Below are 18,761 nucleotides of genomic sequence, written 5' to 3'. Positions count from 1 at the left end.
GTTGATACTTCAGATTTTTGAAACTCTTAAATATCAGAGTGAGCCTAAAAAAAAATCCACAGGAGGGGATTTGTTCTACAATGAGAGCTTGTCTTTCCCCCTTTTGTCCACAGGGGTCGCCAAAATCAACACACAATTAAAGTTCCTCGTGGTAGCTTTAATTCAAGCGCAAACATAATCAGATAATAAAGCATTGTATAAGTTCAGATGATGTCATTCTGCATCACACACTGATTTCATCACATTGCGATTCCACCCGAAAAGACAATAAACGAAGCGACATTGAATCATCCTCACAGGAAGTTCATGAATCACTGAACTGAATGTCAACAAATAAAAATAAAAACAAGTTCCTTGTACTTTTTCCACACCTTGCAGAAGCATTACCGGAAATCGCGTTACCTCCATCCGAAGGAGCGCGCGCCCATGCGTCACGTTACCTGAGCGGCTTGAGGGGCGCATCTGTCCTCCCCTCCTGCTGACGTCACGGCAGCCAGTAGTCGGTCCTCGCTGCTGCACGAGCCACCGGACTTGCTTGAGATATCCGCGGAGGAGGAGGAGCTGTCAACAAAAAAAAAGTTGTTTGAGTTTTTTAAACCAGGAGAAGGAAAAAAGAAAAAGAGTTTTCGAACCGGCGGAATATCGCGTGTGTTGTTGTTTTTTTTTTTTTTTTTTTTTTTTAATTTGTTGTACCTTGGTATGGAATGACACCGGGAGCCTCACCGGGACCTCCGAAGGACGACGAAAGCACACGATGGCAACCGGACTGGCGAAGTGGTTCGGCCTCACCTCCCTGCTCTGCTCCGGCTGCTGCGTTCTGGAGGGAAGGAAAGGTAGAGTCCGCTCCAGCCCGGGGCCGACGTCGGCTACGTGGCTTTCGCTTTTCCATTTATTTCCATGACATTTTTATTTATTTAAATTAATACGCCGGGCACATAAATCACGGGCGGCTCGAACAAGCCGCGGAGGAAACTTCTGGAGAGGGGAAAAAAAGAAAGAAAAAAAAAGTTTCGGGATCTGTTTTTTCGCTGTTCCAGCTTCGCGTGCCCGGGGTGTGTGGACACAAGTTGCACGCGAGAGTTGTAACTAAGAGTATAGCGTCCAGTATCTACCCCTGGATTATAGTTATTGATAAGGATTACAGGCGTGGGGGCATTGTGTGCGAAAAATGCGCATCTTTGCGTAATTCTGCACCGAATTGATGGTGATGAAATCCAGTGGCGCACCTTTTCTCCCTTTTTAAACAAAAAATAATAATTTGTAATACTTTGGATCTTTCGTGTGTGTGTGTGTGAGCATTTTCTTTTCTTTTCTTTTCTTTTTTTAATGCAGCGTTTGACCCAATTGTGGGCAAAAAATAGAATAAATAGAACAATGCTGTCACCTTGAAACGCACACTGGGAGCTCTTTGATGCAGTTTCTCATAGAGGCAACCTTGTCATATTTTCTGCTTTTTGCTTTTTGCATTATGTTGCACAGTCAACTCTTCTCACACACACACACACACACACACACACACACATATATGTATATATATATATATGAATGAGAGAGAGAGAGAGAGAGAGCATCCTCTTACATAATAAAAAATGATAAATTCTTTGCATCTGGTCCTCAAAATCAGATCAAAATGTGATGACACTTCATCCTTCTTGCAGGATTGTTAAAAAAACAAAGCCAGAGGGAGTCTGATGAAAAGTATGAAAACAAGTGGCGAAGTAGCAGCAACAGGTTCCCTGTGTTTGTGCTTCCCTTCGGCCCTGAAGGTCACGGTGCATCTTTATTTCTTTTGAGGACACGGCCGTGTTTTGACTGCCACTTCAACGCGTTCTTGCTGTTGTGTCTTTTTTTTATTATTATTTCTGAACGACCTCACTTGCAGGCTGGAAAAATTGAAAAAAAAAAGTGCACATGTGTGCAGATTAAACACGTTTAACTATATTCCTGTGAGTCGGATCTCCACGGAGGCCAGATGCAGGACCGTGGAGTATCACTTTCCTCCCTAATGGTTCGCGACTTCCTATCCTCATGAATCATCACGTATCCACACACACACACACACACACACACACTCATTGCACTGTTGTTCCTCCTTATAAGCAGATAAGCGCGGTGTGTGTGTGTGTGTGTGTGTGTTGTTTTTCGTGCCAGCGGCGCACGTGCAAGTTGCATTTTCTCTCCCATCTGCTCCGACCAGTAACAACCGGTGCCGGTTTCTCGGAGGACCATAACAAATCAAAAGTGTTTGTGAGCCAAAAAAGACAAGAGTCCCTAAATATTTCCGGGCTTCTAAACAAACTAGAGACGGTGAGCGTTTCACGCTGCAGCAAGAGAGTAAATAAGGATTTTTAGATATTTATTAACACTAGAAATGAACAGCTGTAATGTTACTTATGGTATATGCATGGTTTAATTACTGTTAATTTCCATTTGCAGGGGAGAGAATGGAGCTCTGCCATATGGTCTGATAGTTGTTGTTGTTGTTGTTGGTTTTTTTGGCCACTAAGACAGATTTTCATATGAGACAAAAAATGTTTTTTTCCCAGAAACGCAGTGTCCATATTATGGTCAAACACTTGATTTGAACAATATGTCAAACTCCAAAGAAACAGCAAAAAAAATAACCAATGAAATGTGCATTTTGTTTTTGTGTCTGGATGAACACAAGTAACACACGTTTTTGTTGTCATTGTTTAGTAGCCGGAGCGTGCTGCACTGTGCTGTCCACTTTGCATGTTGGCTTATCCATCAACTCAAAAATAAAACTCCTTAATAACTACAAGACACACAACACACGGCTGAGAACTGCCAAGTTCCAAGGAGGGATGATGATGATACGAACGAGGTTCTGGCTTATCGGATGTCGATGTTCCTGGCCGGCTGATCACGTAATAACAAAAACAATCACGTTGAGTGAATTAAGGAAAATATTTCCTTAATGAGACACTGAGACGAGTTTTATTTTTGAAAATCCGAAGGATGAAGAGTTACTGACGCCAACTGAACCTTTCTGTGTTTCAGTTGCACGTCTTAAAGACTCCTTCCTTATTAAAACTGTACTGTAATATCACACTAACCTTGTTCTGAGCTGAGTGTCGATGCATTTCTGAGCTAACCCAAAAGGGGGTTGACAGGTTTTAGAAGCCTTAAGAAGAAGATCATTTTTCTCAGCCCACAAAGGAGCGCGTAAGCCTTCAACTCGTCTTAAAATCACCAAACCGGGAGATGCTTCGTCTTATTAGTTGTGTCTAGCGGCAACGCGCTCATGATGGAGATCATGAGTAATAAACAAACCTTTTGGGGCGTATTGTTCTTTGTGTGTGTGTGTGTGTGTGTGTGTGGACAACTTGACAGGTGCAGCGTAGAAGCTGACAATCGGCTGCGTCCGATGAAATGACCAAAGGGAATGGAACGATAACCACGAAAAAAGATTCTTTCCCACGCGGTCATTTAGGTGCATTTTAATGCACCTGACAGCCAAACGGGAAGTCACCTGACGGTCCTCCGCAGCCTGCCAGGGGACGCGTGATGGCTTCAGACAGGTCTCGTTGCATCGGTTTATTAACTGTCATCATCCGCGGGGAGGTTGTAAATATTGCCCACAGCTTCACCCGGCAGCCAGCCACAAGTAATAACGCCGGTGATTTATTTCCCAGAAGAAATGCTAAATGGAATCCATTTTGACTCCCTGCCTGCGACTCGTAACCGAAGAGCAGAGGCTGTAAGAAAATATCGGAAATATTACGTTACACTTTGTGAAATTGCATCGATTCTCCAAGATGCCGTCGTTAAAAAATGTAAAAAAATTGTTTTTCCATGTAAAGATGAGCTAAGTTAATACTTTTTATTTAGTTTTCTCTCAAAGTAGTGCTGTGATGTTGGAGCTGCAGAACCCGCCGTTCAGATTGCAACGACGTACGTGTCGTAATGCCAGATTCCTGCCCATAAACGTCCGGACCGCGGTGATGATTAAGCGTTTTTATTATTATTACACGCTTCAACATCTCTCTTCTACCCTTCGATGTTGAATGTGTCTCACGGCTACAGCTACGAGGTGAATGGAGAGCCCCCTCTAACTGGGTTAACCTGTGGAAGATCAGACTAATCTCAGGGGGCCATGTCAACAGCGTAATCCATAATCCTCCGTGCGGGGGAGGGGGGCTCTGTAGGCGCAGGATAAACTGCTTAAATATCAATAATCATTGATTATAATCATTTTTTAAATGTGCACACCTGCAGAAAGCTGAGCTGAGTCGTGACGACGTGTTCCGGAGCAAAGTGCTTCCCCGTCTGCGTCGTGCTGGGATCCAACAAGCCAGCTTTCCTCATCAGTCATAACATTTTGACTTTGGGGGGGGGGGGTTTCATTAAAGCCCACTCTCTGGGATTAGATGGATGTCTGTAGTGAGATACAGGTTATGATCCGGTGTAATCCTAGACTCTCTAGTCAGGGTCCAGAGTGGGCCTGGTGGAGCTGCTGGTGCTGCTGGTCCTCTGATGACCTTCCCAGACTTCCATCTGCTGCAGCCATTGTTGGAAATATGTCTCTTTTTTTGTGTGTGGTTCTGACCGTGAGAGTTGGCTTTCTTCTTACCCTTCTTTGTTTAAACTCCACTGTGTCTTGAGCGGTTGATATTTAGAGAGAGCTGCTGCGAGGACTTTGGTTTCACTCCGGGACAATAGTGCCTCTGTGGAAGGGAGGAGGGCAGGTTATCTTGGCTCTACTTTTGTAGAGCGACCGAGATCCGAGGCTAGACGTGCGTGTCACCGAGACGCAGCACGGAAGCGTGACGGTCCTTTTTGTTAACCCCTGAAAACGCATCTAAATACAGTAAATCTATTGTGTCGCCCCTTAAAAATCAAGTAGTTCTGTAACCGCTAATTACACGTCTGGTTTCCACCGCTCCGCCGTCTAAAAAGAACCCCCCCACCCCCCCTAATGTTTGTGTACATCCACTGAGAAAGCCGCCCGGCGTGGAATAAGTGAGCGAATGTGGTTACTCATTGAGCTGATTCGCGTGTGATTTTTTTTTTTTTTTGTGTACATGGTAACAAAGTGATCCTCTGAATTTATGACCTTTTCCATGATCCGCTGGCTGTGCTTCGTGAAGCCTTCGGTGGAAAGAGACCCAGGAATTCACGTCGGAAAAAAAAAAAAAAAAAAAAGGTCCCTCCGCTATCTCCCCATCTCATCAGATGTAAAAAAAGGAAAAGAGGCCACGGGCCAATCTGTGTGTGTCCATCTCCTACGGCAGGTTGAGGTGTAGGAGTGCTCATAATTCTGTGCGATTTCATTACTTTTTGCCTTTTTTGCGTTAACGTTGGAAAGATCAGATCTTTGTGAAAAACATAACGTTCTGATACTTGTCACTTTGTTTAAGATGCATTGTGTGACGTTTACTTGGAATATCTTAAGGTTCGCAACGGTTATTGAGCTTTTAGAAAAGCTTTTATTTTGTATTTTTATACAAGTTATTGACCCAACAATTAGTCAAGAAAAGATCTGCAAATGTATTGACCATAAATTAAGCATCTTCATAGAAACACATGGATCATGCCGCTGGGGAACCACAGGAACTATAGTGTGGGAACAAATGCACAACTTATTTTAAATAATGTTCTCTTTTGGTTTTTTACTGGTTTCTAGATATTTGCAGATGCATACTCTCGACATTTACTGAAAAGCAGTTTTTGTCTAACGTGTCCTGTCAGCTCTACCAGTAAAGGTACAGATGGACGCTGGGAACCATCTCGGAGGCTTTCAGCTCGGACACACACAAAAAAAACATGTTTCGAAGATACATTTGTAGCTCAATCCAATTCAGAAACAGGTCTGGGGGCCTTTTCCCTGACGGATAAATCCTTTTTTTTTGTATTAACAATACAAATGTACAACATTTTTAGGGTTAGGGGACAGGTTAAAAGAAGAATCCCAGCGAAGGGAGGAAAACAGGAAAGTGGAGGATACGTAAAAAAAACAAACATCACAAGGATGGGGTGAAAAAAAGTCTTTGGCTTTTAAATTCGGGCCCTCCCTCAATCGCTCATCAAACGGGGCCTCGGTCCCTCACCAGTATCCCAAAGACCTCCTGTAGGTGGGGCATCTTCTCCAATGACCTCAGGGTCATGCCGAGGAGCAATGTTTTCAAACAGGCGCTCGCCCGCCTCCAAAAAAAGAGGAATCCCCCACAGGGAAGAGGGAACAATAGCTTTCGCAAACACATCTCCACCTCTGGAATATTTTCAGAAGAAAGCACCGGTGGACGGGCCGGGCGGTGGCCTATCCGATGAAAACGTGCATTCGGCCTCTTCCTGTGTGGTCCGTTTAGCCTAGTAAAACCAAAAGTGTGCATTTTAAGCTGCGACCGAGCGGGTTTTTAATATAATAAAATGTCAAAATTGTCAAAAGATATCAGGATGGAGATCCAGGATGTTTCGGTTGTAAACCTTTCAGTGTAAAGAGAGAGTGGGGCCTTCCTGCCTTCCTCACATCCTGATTTAAAGGATGCAGAAGCTACTCAGCAGCTTTAACCTGAATGATTAGTTGATTTTCCTTTTCTCTTGTATTGACTCTGGTCTGGCGTGTTGCTTCAGGGTTTAGCTCTTTCCACCTGTGCAACAATGGGAAAGCGACTTTGACGTAGTCGTGCGCTGCTCGACACGCATCAGAAAGGATGCATACGGTAATATCAACAACTATATAGTTAATGTATAGCATAAATATTACGTATATGGTTTAATGGTTTTTCATCGCTCGACTACTTGTGAAAACATTGTGTTTTCTTTGCCAACGTGGTCTAATAAAGGCATTACATGCTTCACTGCGAGGGCGCGGTGAAGTGTCAGTCAAAAGCTCCAGTGTGTGACTTTCCATTATTGAAAAAGATAGTCGAGGCAAGTAATAACTAGTCAGATGGAAACAGACGGGGGGGGGGGGGGGGGGGGGGGGGGGGGTTCTGCCTCGTTATGTCTTTGATGACCACGCCAAAATTCTCACTGCATCCAAAAAAAAGAAAGACAAACGACGTTAACGTCTTTTTTATATCTTGCTTTCCAGCGCCACTCGATGCCAGCGTTAAGAGCAAAAAAGGTTTTCAGATTTTTTATTTTCACTGTTAAGAAACATATTCAGACACGTCTCTTGGTAACTGATACCTGTATCGCCTCCGGGTTTTTTTTTTCCTCTTCTCGTCTAGACCCCCTGTCACATTTCTGAACGTGCCTGGTATTGACATGTTGCAGAGTGCAAAAAAAAAAAAAAAGAAGCTTGAATTCTCTTTTACAGTCTGCCTATTGTGGTAAAAGCTTCCCTGGAGTTTTCTTTTCTACATAAAATGTTAGGAAAAAAGGATGAAAAATGAGCCAATATACACAGTGGATGGGTGGCCAAAATAAGATAATGATGCAAAATCCCATGACTGAAACACACACACACACACACACACACACACACACACACACACACACACAAAGAAAAAGGAAAGCGCACGAGATAAATCAGTTCTCGTCGGAGCGTCTGGGGCTCATGCCCGGGACCGAACTTGATTGGACGTCTCCTTCCTCCGAGTCTTTGGACAAAAGGTTCTTTCTTCAGGATTTTGTCTCCTTTGACACGGGCTTATCTGTCTTCTTTGACCTTAACTTGCCATGTAGACATGACATTACCAGCTCTGTGTAAACAATGAGGAGAAAGGCATCCCTGTATGCTAAAACATAGCAACGGCTCTTATGGTACAATAATCTATTTAGCTGTTTTGGGAGTTTTTTCGTATTGGATTATTGCATTTATTAACCCTACGCACAAATATTAGAAGAGAAGAAAACATGCTGAAACGCTCTATAAGAACATGCTAACGCACCATGTGTTCATCTTGTTTTAGCATGCTAGCATTTGTTAATTAGCACCAAACACAAAGTACACCTTAACTTGCCATGTAGACATGACATTACCAGCTCTGTGTAAACAATGAGGAGTTTTTCGTACTGAAACGCTCTATAAGAACATGCTAACGCGCCATGTGTTCATCTTGTTTTAGCATGCTAGCATTTGTTAATTAGCACCAAACACAAAGTACACCTTAACTTGCCATGTAGACATGACATTACCAGCTCTGTGTAAACAATGAGGAGTTTTTCGTACTGAAACGCTCAATAAGACAATGCTAACGCGCCATGTGTTCATCTTGTTTTAGCATGCTAGCATTTGTTAATTAGCACCAAACACAAAGTACACCTTAACTTGCCATGTAGACATGACATTACCAGCTCTGTGTAAACAATGAAGAGTTTTTCGTACTGAAACGCTCAATAAGACAATGCTAACACGCTATGTGTCCTTTTTTTTTTTCCGCATGCTAGCATTTGTTAATTAGCACCAAACGCAAAATACAGCTGAGGCCGATGGGTTTGTTCGTTAATTTTGTCGGTGTTTGGTCGTAAACTGAAGCATTTGACAAATTTAAAGTGTATTAGAATTCATCTTGAGGGGAACGTGAATGTGTTAACCTCATTTTATGGGAATCTTTGCGATATTTGTGGAGAATTTCATAAAAAAACAAAAACAGGAATGTCAACCTCATGGGGGGGCTTGAGAGGAAACATTAAGAGTCATCTGGATCGACCCTCTGGAAACTGTCAATGTACAGTAGAAGTGAGGAAATATATATGGATGTCATGTTCTCCGCAACCAAATGTTGTTACAATTCAACATAAGAGTAGGTCATTCAGTCTGGTGTTGGACCGACCCAAAGCCATGACACTTGGTACAAATGGTACAAATGCTTGATTATTATTGACACAGCCGTCTGAATTTACGACAACAAAGACGTTGTGGCCGGTTGTGGCCGGGCGGGTTAGAAAAAGAAAAGAAGATATCATCCCTTCCCCTCGCCGCTCGCTTCCAGGTTTTTTTTACAAGCCAGCATTACGTCTCGGTGATTTCATCAGCGTCGTAAAGCGTATCTCATCTGAGCCTTTATTTTTATAGACGATTTGACAGCACTGTTCATAATATCACGGCGGTGGCTCGGCTACAGAGTCGATCTGTAATTTGTTTAACTCCCCGGAGCACTAAACACATAATGTCCTCTCTCAACACAACACTCCTTCTGCAGTACCTTTTCTAATTGCCCAGTGAGTCTCAACAACACCCGATGCTTCGTCGAGCGCAGAATTAATTTCCTGGTGGGACTTTGAGCGGAACACCTTCATTACCACATGTTTTCATAATTGGGAGCCAGAGGCCTGTAAAAAGAGAAGGGATTCTGCTGGCTTCACCCGCAATGTTTAGAAAATAAAAAAAAAGGGGTGGAACTGACCCTCTTATTGCAAGATTGCCCACTAAACCGTCAGGGGAGGCCATCATATACTGTATTAAGTATGTTCCCATGCACTGTGTCACATTACAGGCCCCATGACATTTTAAAGCATCGCTGATAAATGATCAATATCTGCTACTCTCCTTTTACTTTTCATAACAAACCACTTCAGCTGTGTAGAATGGGTAGAAATACCCTGGAGTGCACAGTTGGACCAGTGCCAGGCAGTACGGATTAGCCCTCTGGACCCGCAGCATATCCACTCCATCAACAGCTTCTTCCTGAGCTGATTGGAATGCAGTCTGGGATTATTTAATATGAATGCACTTGTTTAGTTTTTATCCGAGTATTATTTCAATAATCAGTCCCCCCACTAAATTTCCAAGAGATTAAAACACGAATTCTAATTGGGTTTTTGGGTCAAAGGGACATTTAAACAACCTGCATTAAACAGTCGATATTCTGGCTTGGTAAATCCCCAATTAGTACACTTTTTGTATGTGCTTATGTCTTATGCTTCGAAGATATAGAGTTATATAATGGATCCTTCTGGGTTATATAAGTGTGGCGCCTGCTGGTCGATTGAAAGAAGAAAAAAAAAAAGAGAATTTGTAGCTGGGAACGTCATTGCATCTGTTGAGCTGTTTGTAACAGCGTACACGATCTTGCTCAGCAAAAAGGTGTTCGCCAAGTTGTCACGGAGCGGTTTACGTTCCCCTCTCGTCCACGACACCTTTTTACAGTCGAGATGGACACTTCACGTTTGTTGTGGCATTTGGCTTAAAAGGTTGAGGTTTGAAAGTTTTATTCTGAGTGGAAGGTTGTGTGATGTGTTTGAAAAGCTGCAAAACAACTTTTTTTTCTCGTGCAAATTCTTGCACCCGGTGTAAAGAATGAATTTTTAGTCTCAACATGTTATTGTGTAATAAAAAAAAAACCCCGTTATTAAGGTAATTGTTGGTTGTATTGTCTGACTATACTATTCAACAGGGTAACTGGCTCATTCTCTAGAGTGGCCATAAGAGTTTTCTAGTACCTTTCATGGACAGTGATTCTTCTCCAGGGTCCTTGTGTGCAGCTGAAAGCGAGAAAAAAGGTTCCAGCCTGCCGAGTCCGATGGCTTTTGTTGATTGACGACAAGCAGCCAGGCCACAGGTTGTGCTAAAAGGCCCCTCTGCGTCTCTGTAGTGAGGGGGGGGGGCCTCCAAAAACAACCTCCCTCCTCGGTCACAATCATCTCAACGCATTGTTTCTGAGCTTTTGTTCACCGTGTTTCTTTTTGGTGCAGGATGGAGGCCCCCGCTTGCTAACAATGGGTGAAATCTGAGCTTGTTGGAGAGGTGTTTGATGAAAAGAAACTAGCGTCCATTGTCTTGTCAGTCGTTGCTGCTCACTATTTCAGTTGCGATTAGAATAGTTTTACTCTTGGAGGTTATAATGGAGCACTACTGCCCCCCCCCCCCCCCCCCCCCCTCCCGAGTACACTTGGCAGCGACGTCGCATTTCAAACATTTCAGTTCGATGCGTCGACAGGAAGACGCCACTAAAAATCTTTCCTTTGGTTGATTTTTTTTTTTTAAATTGGTCACGCTTTTGGCTCGACGTGTAACAAAATACCCCTTTTCGGGGCGTCGAACTTGTACGAGAGCTCCTCCGCCGTCCAAACTAATTCTCCCACCCCCGAGTCTCTTGTTTGTCCCTGAGTCATGACCTCTTGCCACTGTGGATGAGGAAGAAACGACTCATCGTCCGTGGATTTAAGGGCCCCGGCTGATGTGTAAACCTGAGGTATGAAATGGTGAGTAAGGTCTGAGCAACAGAGGGAAGCTAACAAATCCAAACCCCACGACTTTTGGGAGAGTTTTCCTTTTATGGGGTCTCTCTCGCTCTGTTGCTGGAGACGTTACTAAGGCAGCAACGGGGTTGTTGGCAGGCGACGCAGCGAAGCGGCGGTCAGCCCGACACACAAATGAGCCTGTCAGCAAATCGGCTAAAAATAAGAAACCCCTTCAGCAGGAAGGCTGCCTCGAGGAGCGTCTATCTTCTTTGTTTTAGATGGAGTCCAGCGAGTGAGAGCTATCTGTCCTCCTCTTGATGTGTGCACCAATATGGGCCTGTTGCTGCTCTCGGACTGGGAAGGCTCAAACCAACAAAGGGGGTGGGGTGGGGGGGCAGGATTTCCAAATCGCAGCTGCTTTCTGCCACTGGAATGATGTGTGAAATGTGTGGGTTCACTTCACTCGCGGTAGTTGTTGTTTCTTTACGGTCTTCCTCCGCTCTTCTTTTTCCAAGCATGGACTTAGTGATGGTCGGTGGGAGGGAATGGGAGGGAATGGGAGGGAAGACGGTGAGTGTGCTCAACCGCCCACTCCCTCTCCAGTCTTCCTCCCTTGCTTCCTGTGGGATTGAAGAGGAGTATAGTTTTAACAGGGAGTGGGAGTGGTGGAGGGGGGGGGGGGGTGTTGTCTTGGCTAGAACGAGCTTCAATAGGGAGAATGTCTGGACGTTAAAGAGGAAGTGGGTTTAACATTTTGGAGAATGGCGGGTTGCATTATTTGGAATTTAAATGGGCCCGGGGCTGACGGAGGTGGTGCGAGCTTTGGGTAACAGGAGTTGGATTGTTTGGCTCCTCGATGGAGGACTAATGGACTTTCCATCAGGGCATGGGGGAGAAATCTTTCCTGTTTAATGATATGTATTGTTTGATTATTTGAGCCATCGTGTTGGAGCCCTCATACACACATCGGTCCACAGCTGGAGAGTAATAGGAGTGCAGCTGTGTTTTGAGTAACTCGAGCTTTGTGCCCAGTTATTATTTATTCTGGTAACATTTACAGGTTATTTATCTCTTGTGTTTGTAGATATCACTATTGGGGTCACGACTGCATCGTTAACTATTGAGTTAAATGTGGGAGTGTTTTGATTATTCACAGCAGCAGCAATTCAAATGATAACCAGCGTGAATGAATATTAAATTAAAAGAGTTTGTTTGCTGAATGTCCCACCCCAAAAAAAAAAAATCTAATTTGCCTCTAAAAAATAAATAAAAAAGATAACAACATTAGCGTGTATTTGGTTTCGGGCTACCTGACAATTACGCTGTTTGGCAGGTAGTGTAGAGTGGGTTCATCACACTGTGGGTAGAGTGGGTTCATCACAGCTTCTTTGCTGGAAACAGCTGGAAACAATACAGATGAGCAATGAGAAGGAACCAAAACCCCAAAAGTTATAGTCAGCTGCTTTAAATCTGGCTATAACTGAGGGGAACTCCAGAGTTGGGTGGTACATCTACAGTGTGTTGGTGTGTCACAATGAGAGACGCCTTTTCTATTCACATATAGTCATCTGCCACGTTGTTTATATACTGCTTTTTTGTGTGTGGAAACAACGCCCCTGTTACTGTGGATAATCCATATACTTCAATGTAACCAGTTCTCCCTACAAAATCGCATTAACAAGAATCCAACTGGCTGCAATCTGGCATTGAACCGGACTAATTGATACGCCATAAGGTCCGAGTGTGCGTACTGTGTTCCTGTGTTCGTGCAGAACCTAGAATCCACGGTTTCCTCACGCTGAGGTGGAGCGTAAACATTATGACGGGCCCCGGCCACAGGTATCTGGAATGTCTCGCCGACTGGTAGAGAGTGCTCTTCATCAGCAGCGGAGCGTAAACACGAAGACCCTTCCGGTCTTTATTTGGTCACTTTGCTCGGCTTTTTAACGGACTAAACGTCACCGACTGAGCTTCTCGTCACACGGGGGGTTGAGCTGTTTTTTCCGAGGACACGTGACGTGATCGCTGGGACGCTTCGTCGGCTTCATCTGCTTCGTCGGCTTTTTGTTCTACAGCTGTCCGCTTCAGTGTTTCGTCCCCTTTTTGTGAGCCTTCAGGGGGGAAAAAGGTTCATATATCAAGTGTGAGGCTTTTAACACCCCCTTTTACCGCATTTCGTTTAGCTGAACCACAAACCACTCCTTTCTCTCTCTTTTCTCCCCCTTCTTCTTTCTCTCACTTCCTTTCCATCGGTTCTCTTTCTCCCAGAAGTACACAAAGTTGGATTTAGACGACAATCGGCTATACCATCTGGGTTCAGCGTCGCAGGGGTAGCCGTCCGGAGCTGACCCCTGTGCACAGATCGACTTCCTGTGATGTCAAAAGGGCTTGTGTTGCTGCATTCAATGGGGATAGGGAGGAAAGTGTGTGTGTAGGGGGGCGGGTATCCTCTCAGTCCTTACTGGACCCTTTTTGTCTTTCTCTGGGGCCACAAGATGTTTTCTCTAAGGGATTGATGCATCTCCCACGCAATGGAAGATTGTGTTTCCCCCTCTGAACTGAGAGCAGGATATCAGGATGTTGAACTACAATACACACCCCTAAAGGTTAAAGAGTCAAATATGACTGCTCGTGTTGCCCTTTTTTTTAAATATGACATTTGATCCCTCGTCTCCTCTTGAATCTTAGCCAGAAAATCTAGAGGAGGAAGTATGAGCTGATTGCAAAGAAAGACTTTTTAACCTTTCGTTCACTGATTTGGAAGATTTACGATTCCCAGAAATCTGGAGGTCTTAAAACATGAGTGGACGCAACACCGAGTGGACCCTCCACGTCTTATCGACATGCTCGTACGATACACGTGTAGAGACGTGCGAGGGGGTTATCCATAACCCCTAAATACCTCCTTAATAAGGGAATCCATCTCGGCCTCCATTTGTTATCAGCGGAGGGACGCTTGCAGATCGAGTTACGCGAGATGCTTTGCCGTACTGCCGTTGAGTCGGAGAGAGAGAGAGAGAAATAAACAAGTCACGTCAGTTAGCGTTGTTACTTCCCTTTAATTATGTATAAGTTTTCAGATGATTAGATTTTCAAGACTCTGGACACAGCGTAATCGAATTGCAGGTAGTGAATGAGAGGAAGAGGACGCGGCGGGGGCCATTTCTGTTGTCTGCAGAAAAGTAGAAAGCATGATGGTTTTTAACGTATAGTCGATGGCTCAGTGAACCAGAGGAAACCGTTAGATGGGTTGGAAAAGGTTTTGTTTTTTTTTTACTGTGGAAAGTTTAGTTTGTGGACATCCGTTATTTCCTCTCGTGTTCACCAAACTACAAAGTTCGGTCCCAAACATTTAAATGGAAACTCTTTCTTTTTTTTTTTTGTCTTCCTTTGGTTAGTTTTGGTGCATTTGATCTCACCGTGTTTAGTTAACGCGTCTCAAATATTTACTGGAAGTTTCGTCTGCGTGACTTTGGTTTTTATACCGCCGCTTAAACTCGTTTCCCCCCTGTTTTCTCTCCGTCGAGTACGTTTTTTCCCCAGCTTCAAAGTTGAAACGGAAAGGTTTACTCTGGAAGGTTTTGGTGCGAACGCTGCAAACATAATGTAGGAAATGGACACGATAAACACAAACACCTGTAGCGCATATGCAATCCAGCAAAGGCCTCAGTGAACGCTGCCGCAGGGAAGCTTTTAAAGGGAAAAGTTGGACATTTTGAAATGTTGAACTATTCCTTTTCTTAGAAATGTAGTTAGAACATTTATTTTTGGGGTGTTTTTCTACTGCATACCACATATTGTAAAGTTTTCCATGCAAACGAACACACTTTCAAGCGTTTTATGAATCGGTTTTGAGTGATTTTTGAGATTTGACGACGGTATGGCGTGTGCATTCTTGATTTCCGTGTGGTTTTGGAGTGTGTGTGTGTGTGTGTGTGCCGAGGGTGGACCCGAACAATGAGCTAATTACAGTATCTCCACGTAATTCGCTTAGCCAGTCTCTTTTTTTTCTTCTGTAGGCTAGCAGATCCAATAGCCTCAAGAAACAAATATCTACCCACACACACACACACACACACACACACACACACACCCTTTGAATTCCAACGCTAGTCCCAGAGTAAACATCCCCGGAGTCGATATGCGACCACACATTTCAACCAGCTTAGATGACTAATGATTGGGTTTACGGAGCCTTTTGTTTTCGCTGTGACCGGGTGCCGATCGACGCAGGCCGGGGATATATATTGCGTTGCACACACACACACACACACACACACACACACACACACACACACATGCCTGTACACACACACCCTCACGTGCATACAGTACTGAAGCTGGAGATATTCCAGATGCCGCCACTCCTTTCCTCGCAGAGTAACCCTCCTGGACATTTCTGTGACGACAATACAGCTGGAGGAAATGAAGCAATCTCTAATTAGTGTCGGTCACGGTGTCAGTTACGTCACCGCGGGCCCCGCCCTCGCTTTTAAAGCAGATTGCAGACCGTGTGCTTTCTTTTTCACAAATTTCACCAGTCAAAATTGAATCTGGTGTGAAGGAAAAAACAGGGTCCTTTTTTTAAATGTACCATTCTGCATAATTCTGTCACACACACGTCTGTCTCTGCTTGCAGACAGGTAGTTGCGCAACCTTTTTATGACACATCTAACTCCGAGTTCGGTTTATACGAGGCCGTGTTGTTCCAAAGGAAATAAAAGGTAAATCTTTTAGTCATAGCTATAGCTGCAACCTGACCTTGGGTTCTTTCTCATGAGCTGCAGCCCGATGAGGAAGTCATGTTTATGGTCGTGCAATATCAGTTAATTTACTACCTGCAGGCGAAGGTTATCAACAGGTGGACAGAGGACAATGTTGACTGTGGCTGTGCTTTTCTTGAGCAATCAACTTTTTTCTTTTTTTCTTTTTTTTTTGGCGTGAAACCTTCTGGAAGGAAGTTCCTCGAACCTCAAAAAGTCGGCCGCCTCGTGCAGCTTTTTATTGCTCATTATAAAAAATTAAAAAAACGACCTGAACGAAACCTTCTGACGGGAAGCATGCTGGGTGTTATCCACAGATGTACTATATATATGTATATATATATATATATATATATATATATATATATATATATATATATATGCCAATCCAACACACACATGCTTATTAACCATAATCAACATCGCTATTGTCAGAATGTCCCAATCAGGTTAATTTTATATTCACAACTGCACACTCATGACAACCTTTTATTTTGTTTATTACAGTTTGGTGTGCATGTTTGCGTAATAATTAAGGGGGCGGGGGGGGGGGGAGAAATACTTACATCTCAAATGGCTCCTCTAATTAATGGAGTCAGCTTTTTGCTAGTCTGCCTCTGTTGCCACGGCGTTCATGCCACGGCGTTCATGCAAGGTTCATGTCAGGGAGATCCCTCAGGGACAATCGAATGAGGGGGTTAGAGGAGACAGCTGTTGGAGCCTAAATCTCATCGATTCGCTGCTCGATTTGTGTCGATTTAAAAAAAAAAAAACAATAAAAACAACAACAACGAGGTGAGCGAAAAAAAAATGCACGGAAGGAATTCAGATGTTATTTTTTTTTACCGAGCTGGGAGACGATCTCCGAGTCCACTTAGGTTTAACTGTAATGTACAGTGTTTTGTGAGGCGTGTGTTTTTTTTTTTCGGGCCTTTTCTTTTGCAGTCGAGAGCAGACACGTTGTGGAATGTGACCCGAGAAACGCTACAAGCAGCACCACGGCGCTGCAATAAACAGGAAGAGGAATCTTTGGGGTTTTCTCAACCTATTGCTCAAGTTAAGCCGTGAATAAATTCTTGATTACTAGTTATAATTATTAGTGTATGTGTGTGTGTGTGTGTGTGTGTGTTGGAGCGGTGACATTGTTTAAACACAGCTGACTTTTCCTTCAGTGCCAGTCAGAACCTGTCTGACCAGCTCGAGGGACGACCTGCTTTCTAAAGGCACATATTCTTCTTCTTCTTCTTCTTCTTCTTCTTCTTCTTCTTCTTCTTTAAAAAGCCTCTTCTGTCTCCTGCACTTATCAGTAACTCCGCCTTCCTTATCCAAATATACTTTATCGCATAAGGCCGGGTCGGCTGCATTATCAGAGACCTGCAAGTCTTTCTATCGGACGCCTGGAAGAAGGTGCGTGATCAGCACGTCGGATGTGCCTGAGCTCGGCTGGAGTTATTGAGACCCTTATCTATTATCTATTATCTATAATGAGATTCAGAGAGCTCGAGGTAAGAAACATACTCTCAAATCTCACGGAATCTGTGACGCACCAAATCCTTGAAATGACTCAATGGGCCTGGCGATGCCGGTCGTAGTTGGTTGTTTTAAGATTCAGGCCTTTTGTTATGACTGACACACACACATACACACACACACACACACACACACACACACACACACACACACGCCGTCATAAACTCACAGCAATAGATGTTTCTGACACAAATTCTCCCATCTTTTTTTCCCCCTGCAGTATGCCAAGGCCTCACCAACCATTTGAACCTCCTGGGCTCCAAAGACGACCACTACCTGAACATGGTGAATACCTACAGCAACTGCAGCGTGGTCCTGGAGAACCTGGAGGTCACCTACATGGAGGAGCACCGCAACCTGTCCTTCCTCGAGGTGAGGACTGCGCTCATTAAGGCAATTAACGCGTTGCTCCCAAAATCTTCCGTCTCGATATTGGTCATTATCTCAATCTCAATATCACAATATAGCACGTTTTTATCGTAAATACCATTTACTGTATTTTCTCATTTAACTAAGAGCAAAATGAACGTAACAGCATGTAGACTGTGACTTAAAGATAAAACTACAATCTTGATATTATATTCATAGCCTCAAAATATTTCACGATTAGAAATTTGTGTTGAAGGGTGTGCTTGTTATTATAAATTTAGATGAAACGATAAATGTTTTTATCTAGATACGATTCCTCCTAATAGATTCTAGATGATCATATTGAATTTTTTGATAGGTTTTTCTATCATCTGAATCCAGCTCTGTGATCTTCTTCTACCTTCGGTAACGATAATTAAAATCAGTGCAGAGCGAGTCCGGATGATTCAGTGTGTTTATGACGCTGCGGTCGGAGCTTTTGCTCAAACAGCAGCTGCAGCGACAAGTTTGTGAACACTGGGCAGATGTGACGAGGGACCACACACACACACACACACACACACACACACACACACACACAAACAAACACACAGTCAGCAGATATCTTGCAATAGTTCCAGGTCCAGTGAGAAGAAGGTCTGGATCCCTCAGGCTACACACATATTGCTCTTAACGATCTCATTGGTGGAGATCGTTGGGGGCGTATGTAGCCTGAGAGGAAGACTTGAAGGGTCAATTCAATTCAGTTTATATCACAAATTACAAATTTGCCTCAGAGGGCTTTACAATCTGTACACATACGACATCCCTGACCTTTGACCTCACATCGGATCAGGAAAAACTCCCCAAATAAGGGAAGAAACCTTCAGGAGAGCAACAGAGGAGGATCCCTCTCCCCGGATGGACAGATGCAATAGATGTCATGTGTACAGAATGAACAGCATTTACAAAGTTACATAAATACATTACATGAATATGACAATGTATGAATGGAACTCCAATCCA

The 18,761-nt window shown here is 43.8% G+C and overlaps 1 protein-coding gene across 1 annotated transcript in view; it reads left to right on the top strand.

Moving 5' to 3' along the window:
* Nucleotides 1-533: 533 nt before the first annotated feature.
* The window catches only part of egfra (epidermal growth factor receptor a (erythroblastic leukemia viral (v-erb-b) oncogene homolog, avian)), a 38,450-nt gene continuing 20,222 nt past the window's right edge, over nt 534-18,761 (top strand). The window contains exons 1-2 of the mRNA XM_034556122.1: nt 534-833; nt 17,608-17,759. Of these exons, the coding sequence (XP_034412013.1) occupies nt 755-833; nt 17,608-17,759 (231 nt within the window). The 5' untranslated portion in view covers nt 534-754. The remainder of the gene's footprint in view (nt 834-17,607; nt 17,760-18,761) is intronic.

This window comes from Cyclopterus lumpus, chromosome 17, assembly GCF_009769545.1.
Source record: "Cyclopterus lumpus isolate fCycLum1 chromosome 17, fCycLum1.pri, whole genome shotgun sequence".
In the NCBI taxonomy this organism is placed as follows: Eukaryota; Metazoa; Chordata; class Actinopteri; order Perciformes; family Cyclopteridae; genus Cyclopterus; species Cyclopterus lumpus.
Note: the sequence above shows the minus strand (reverse complement) of the source record. Positions and strands in the feature narration are given on the sequence as shown.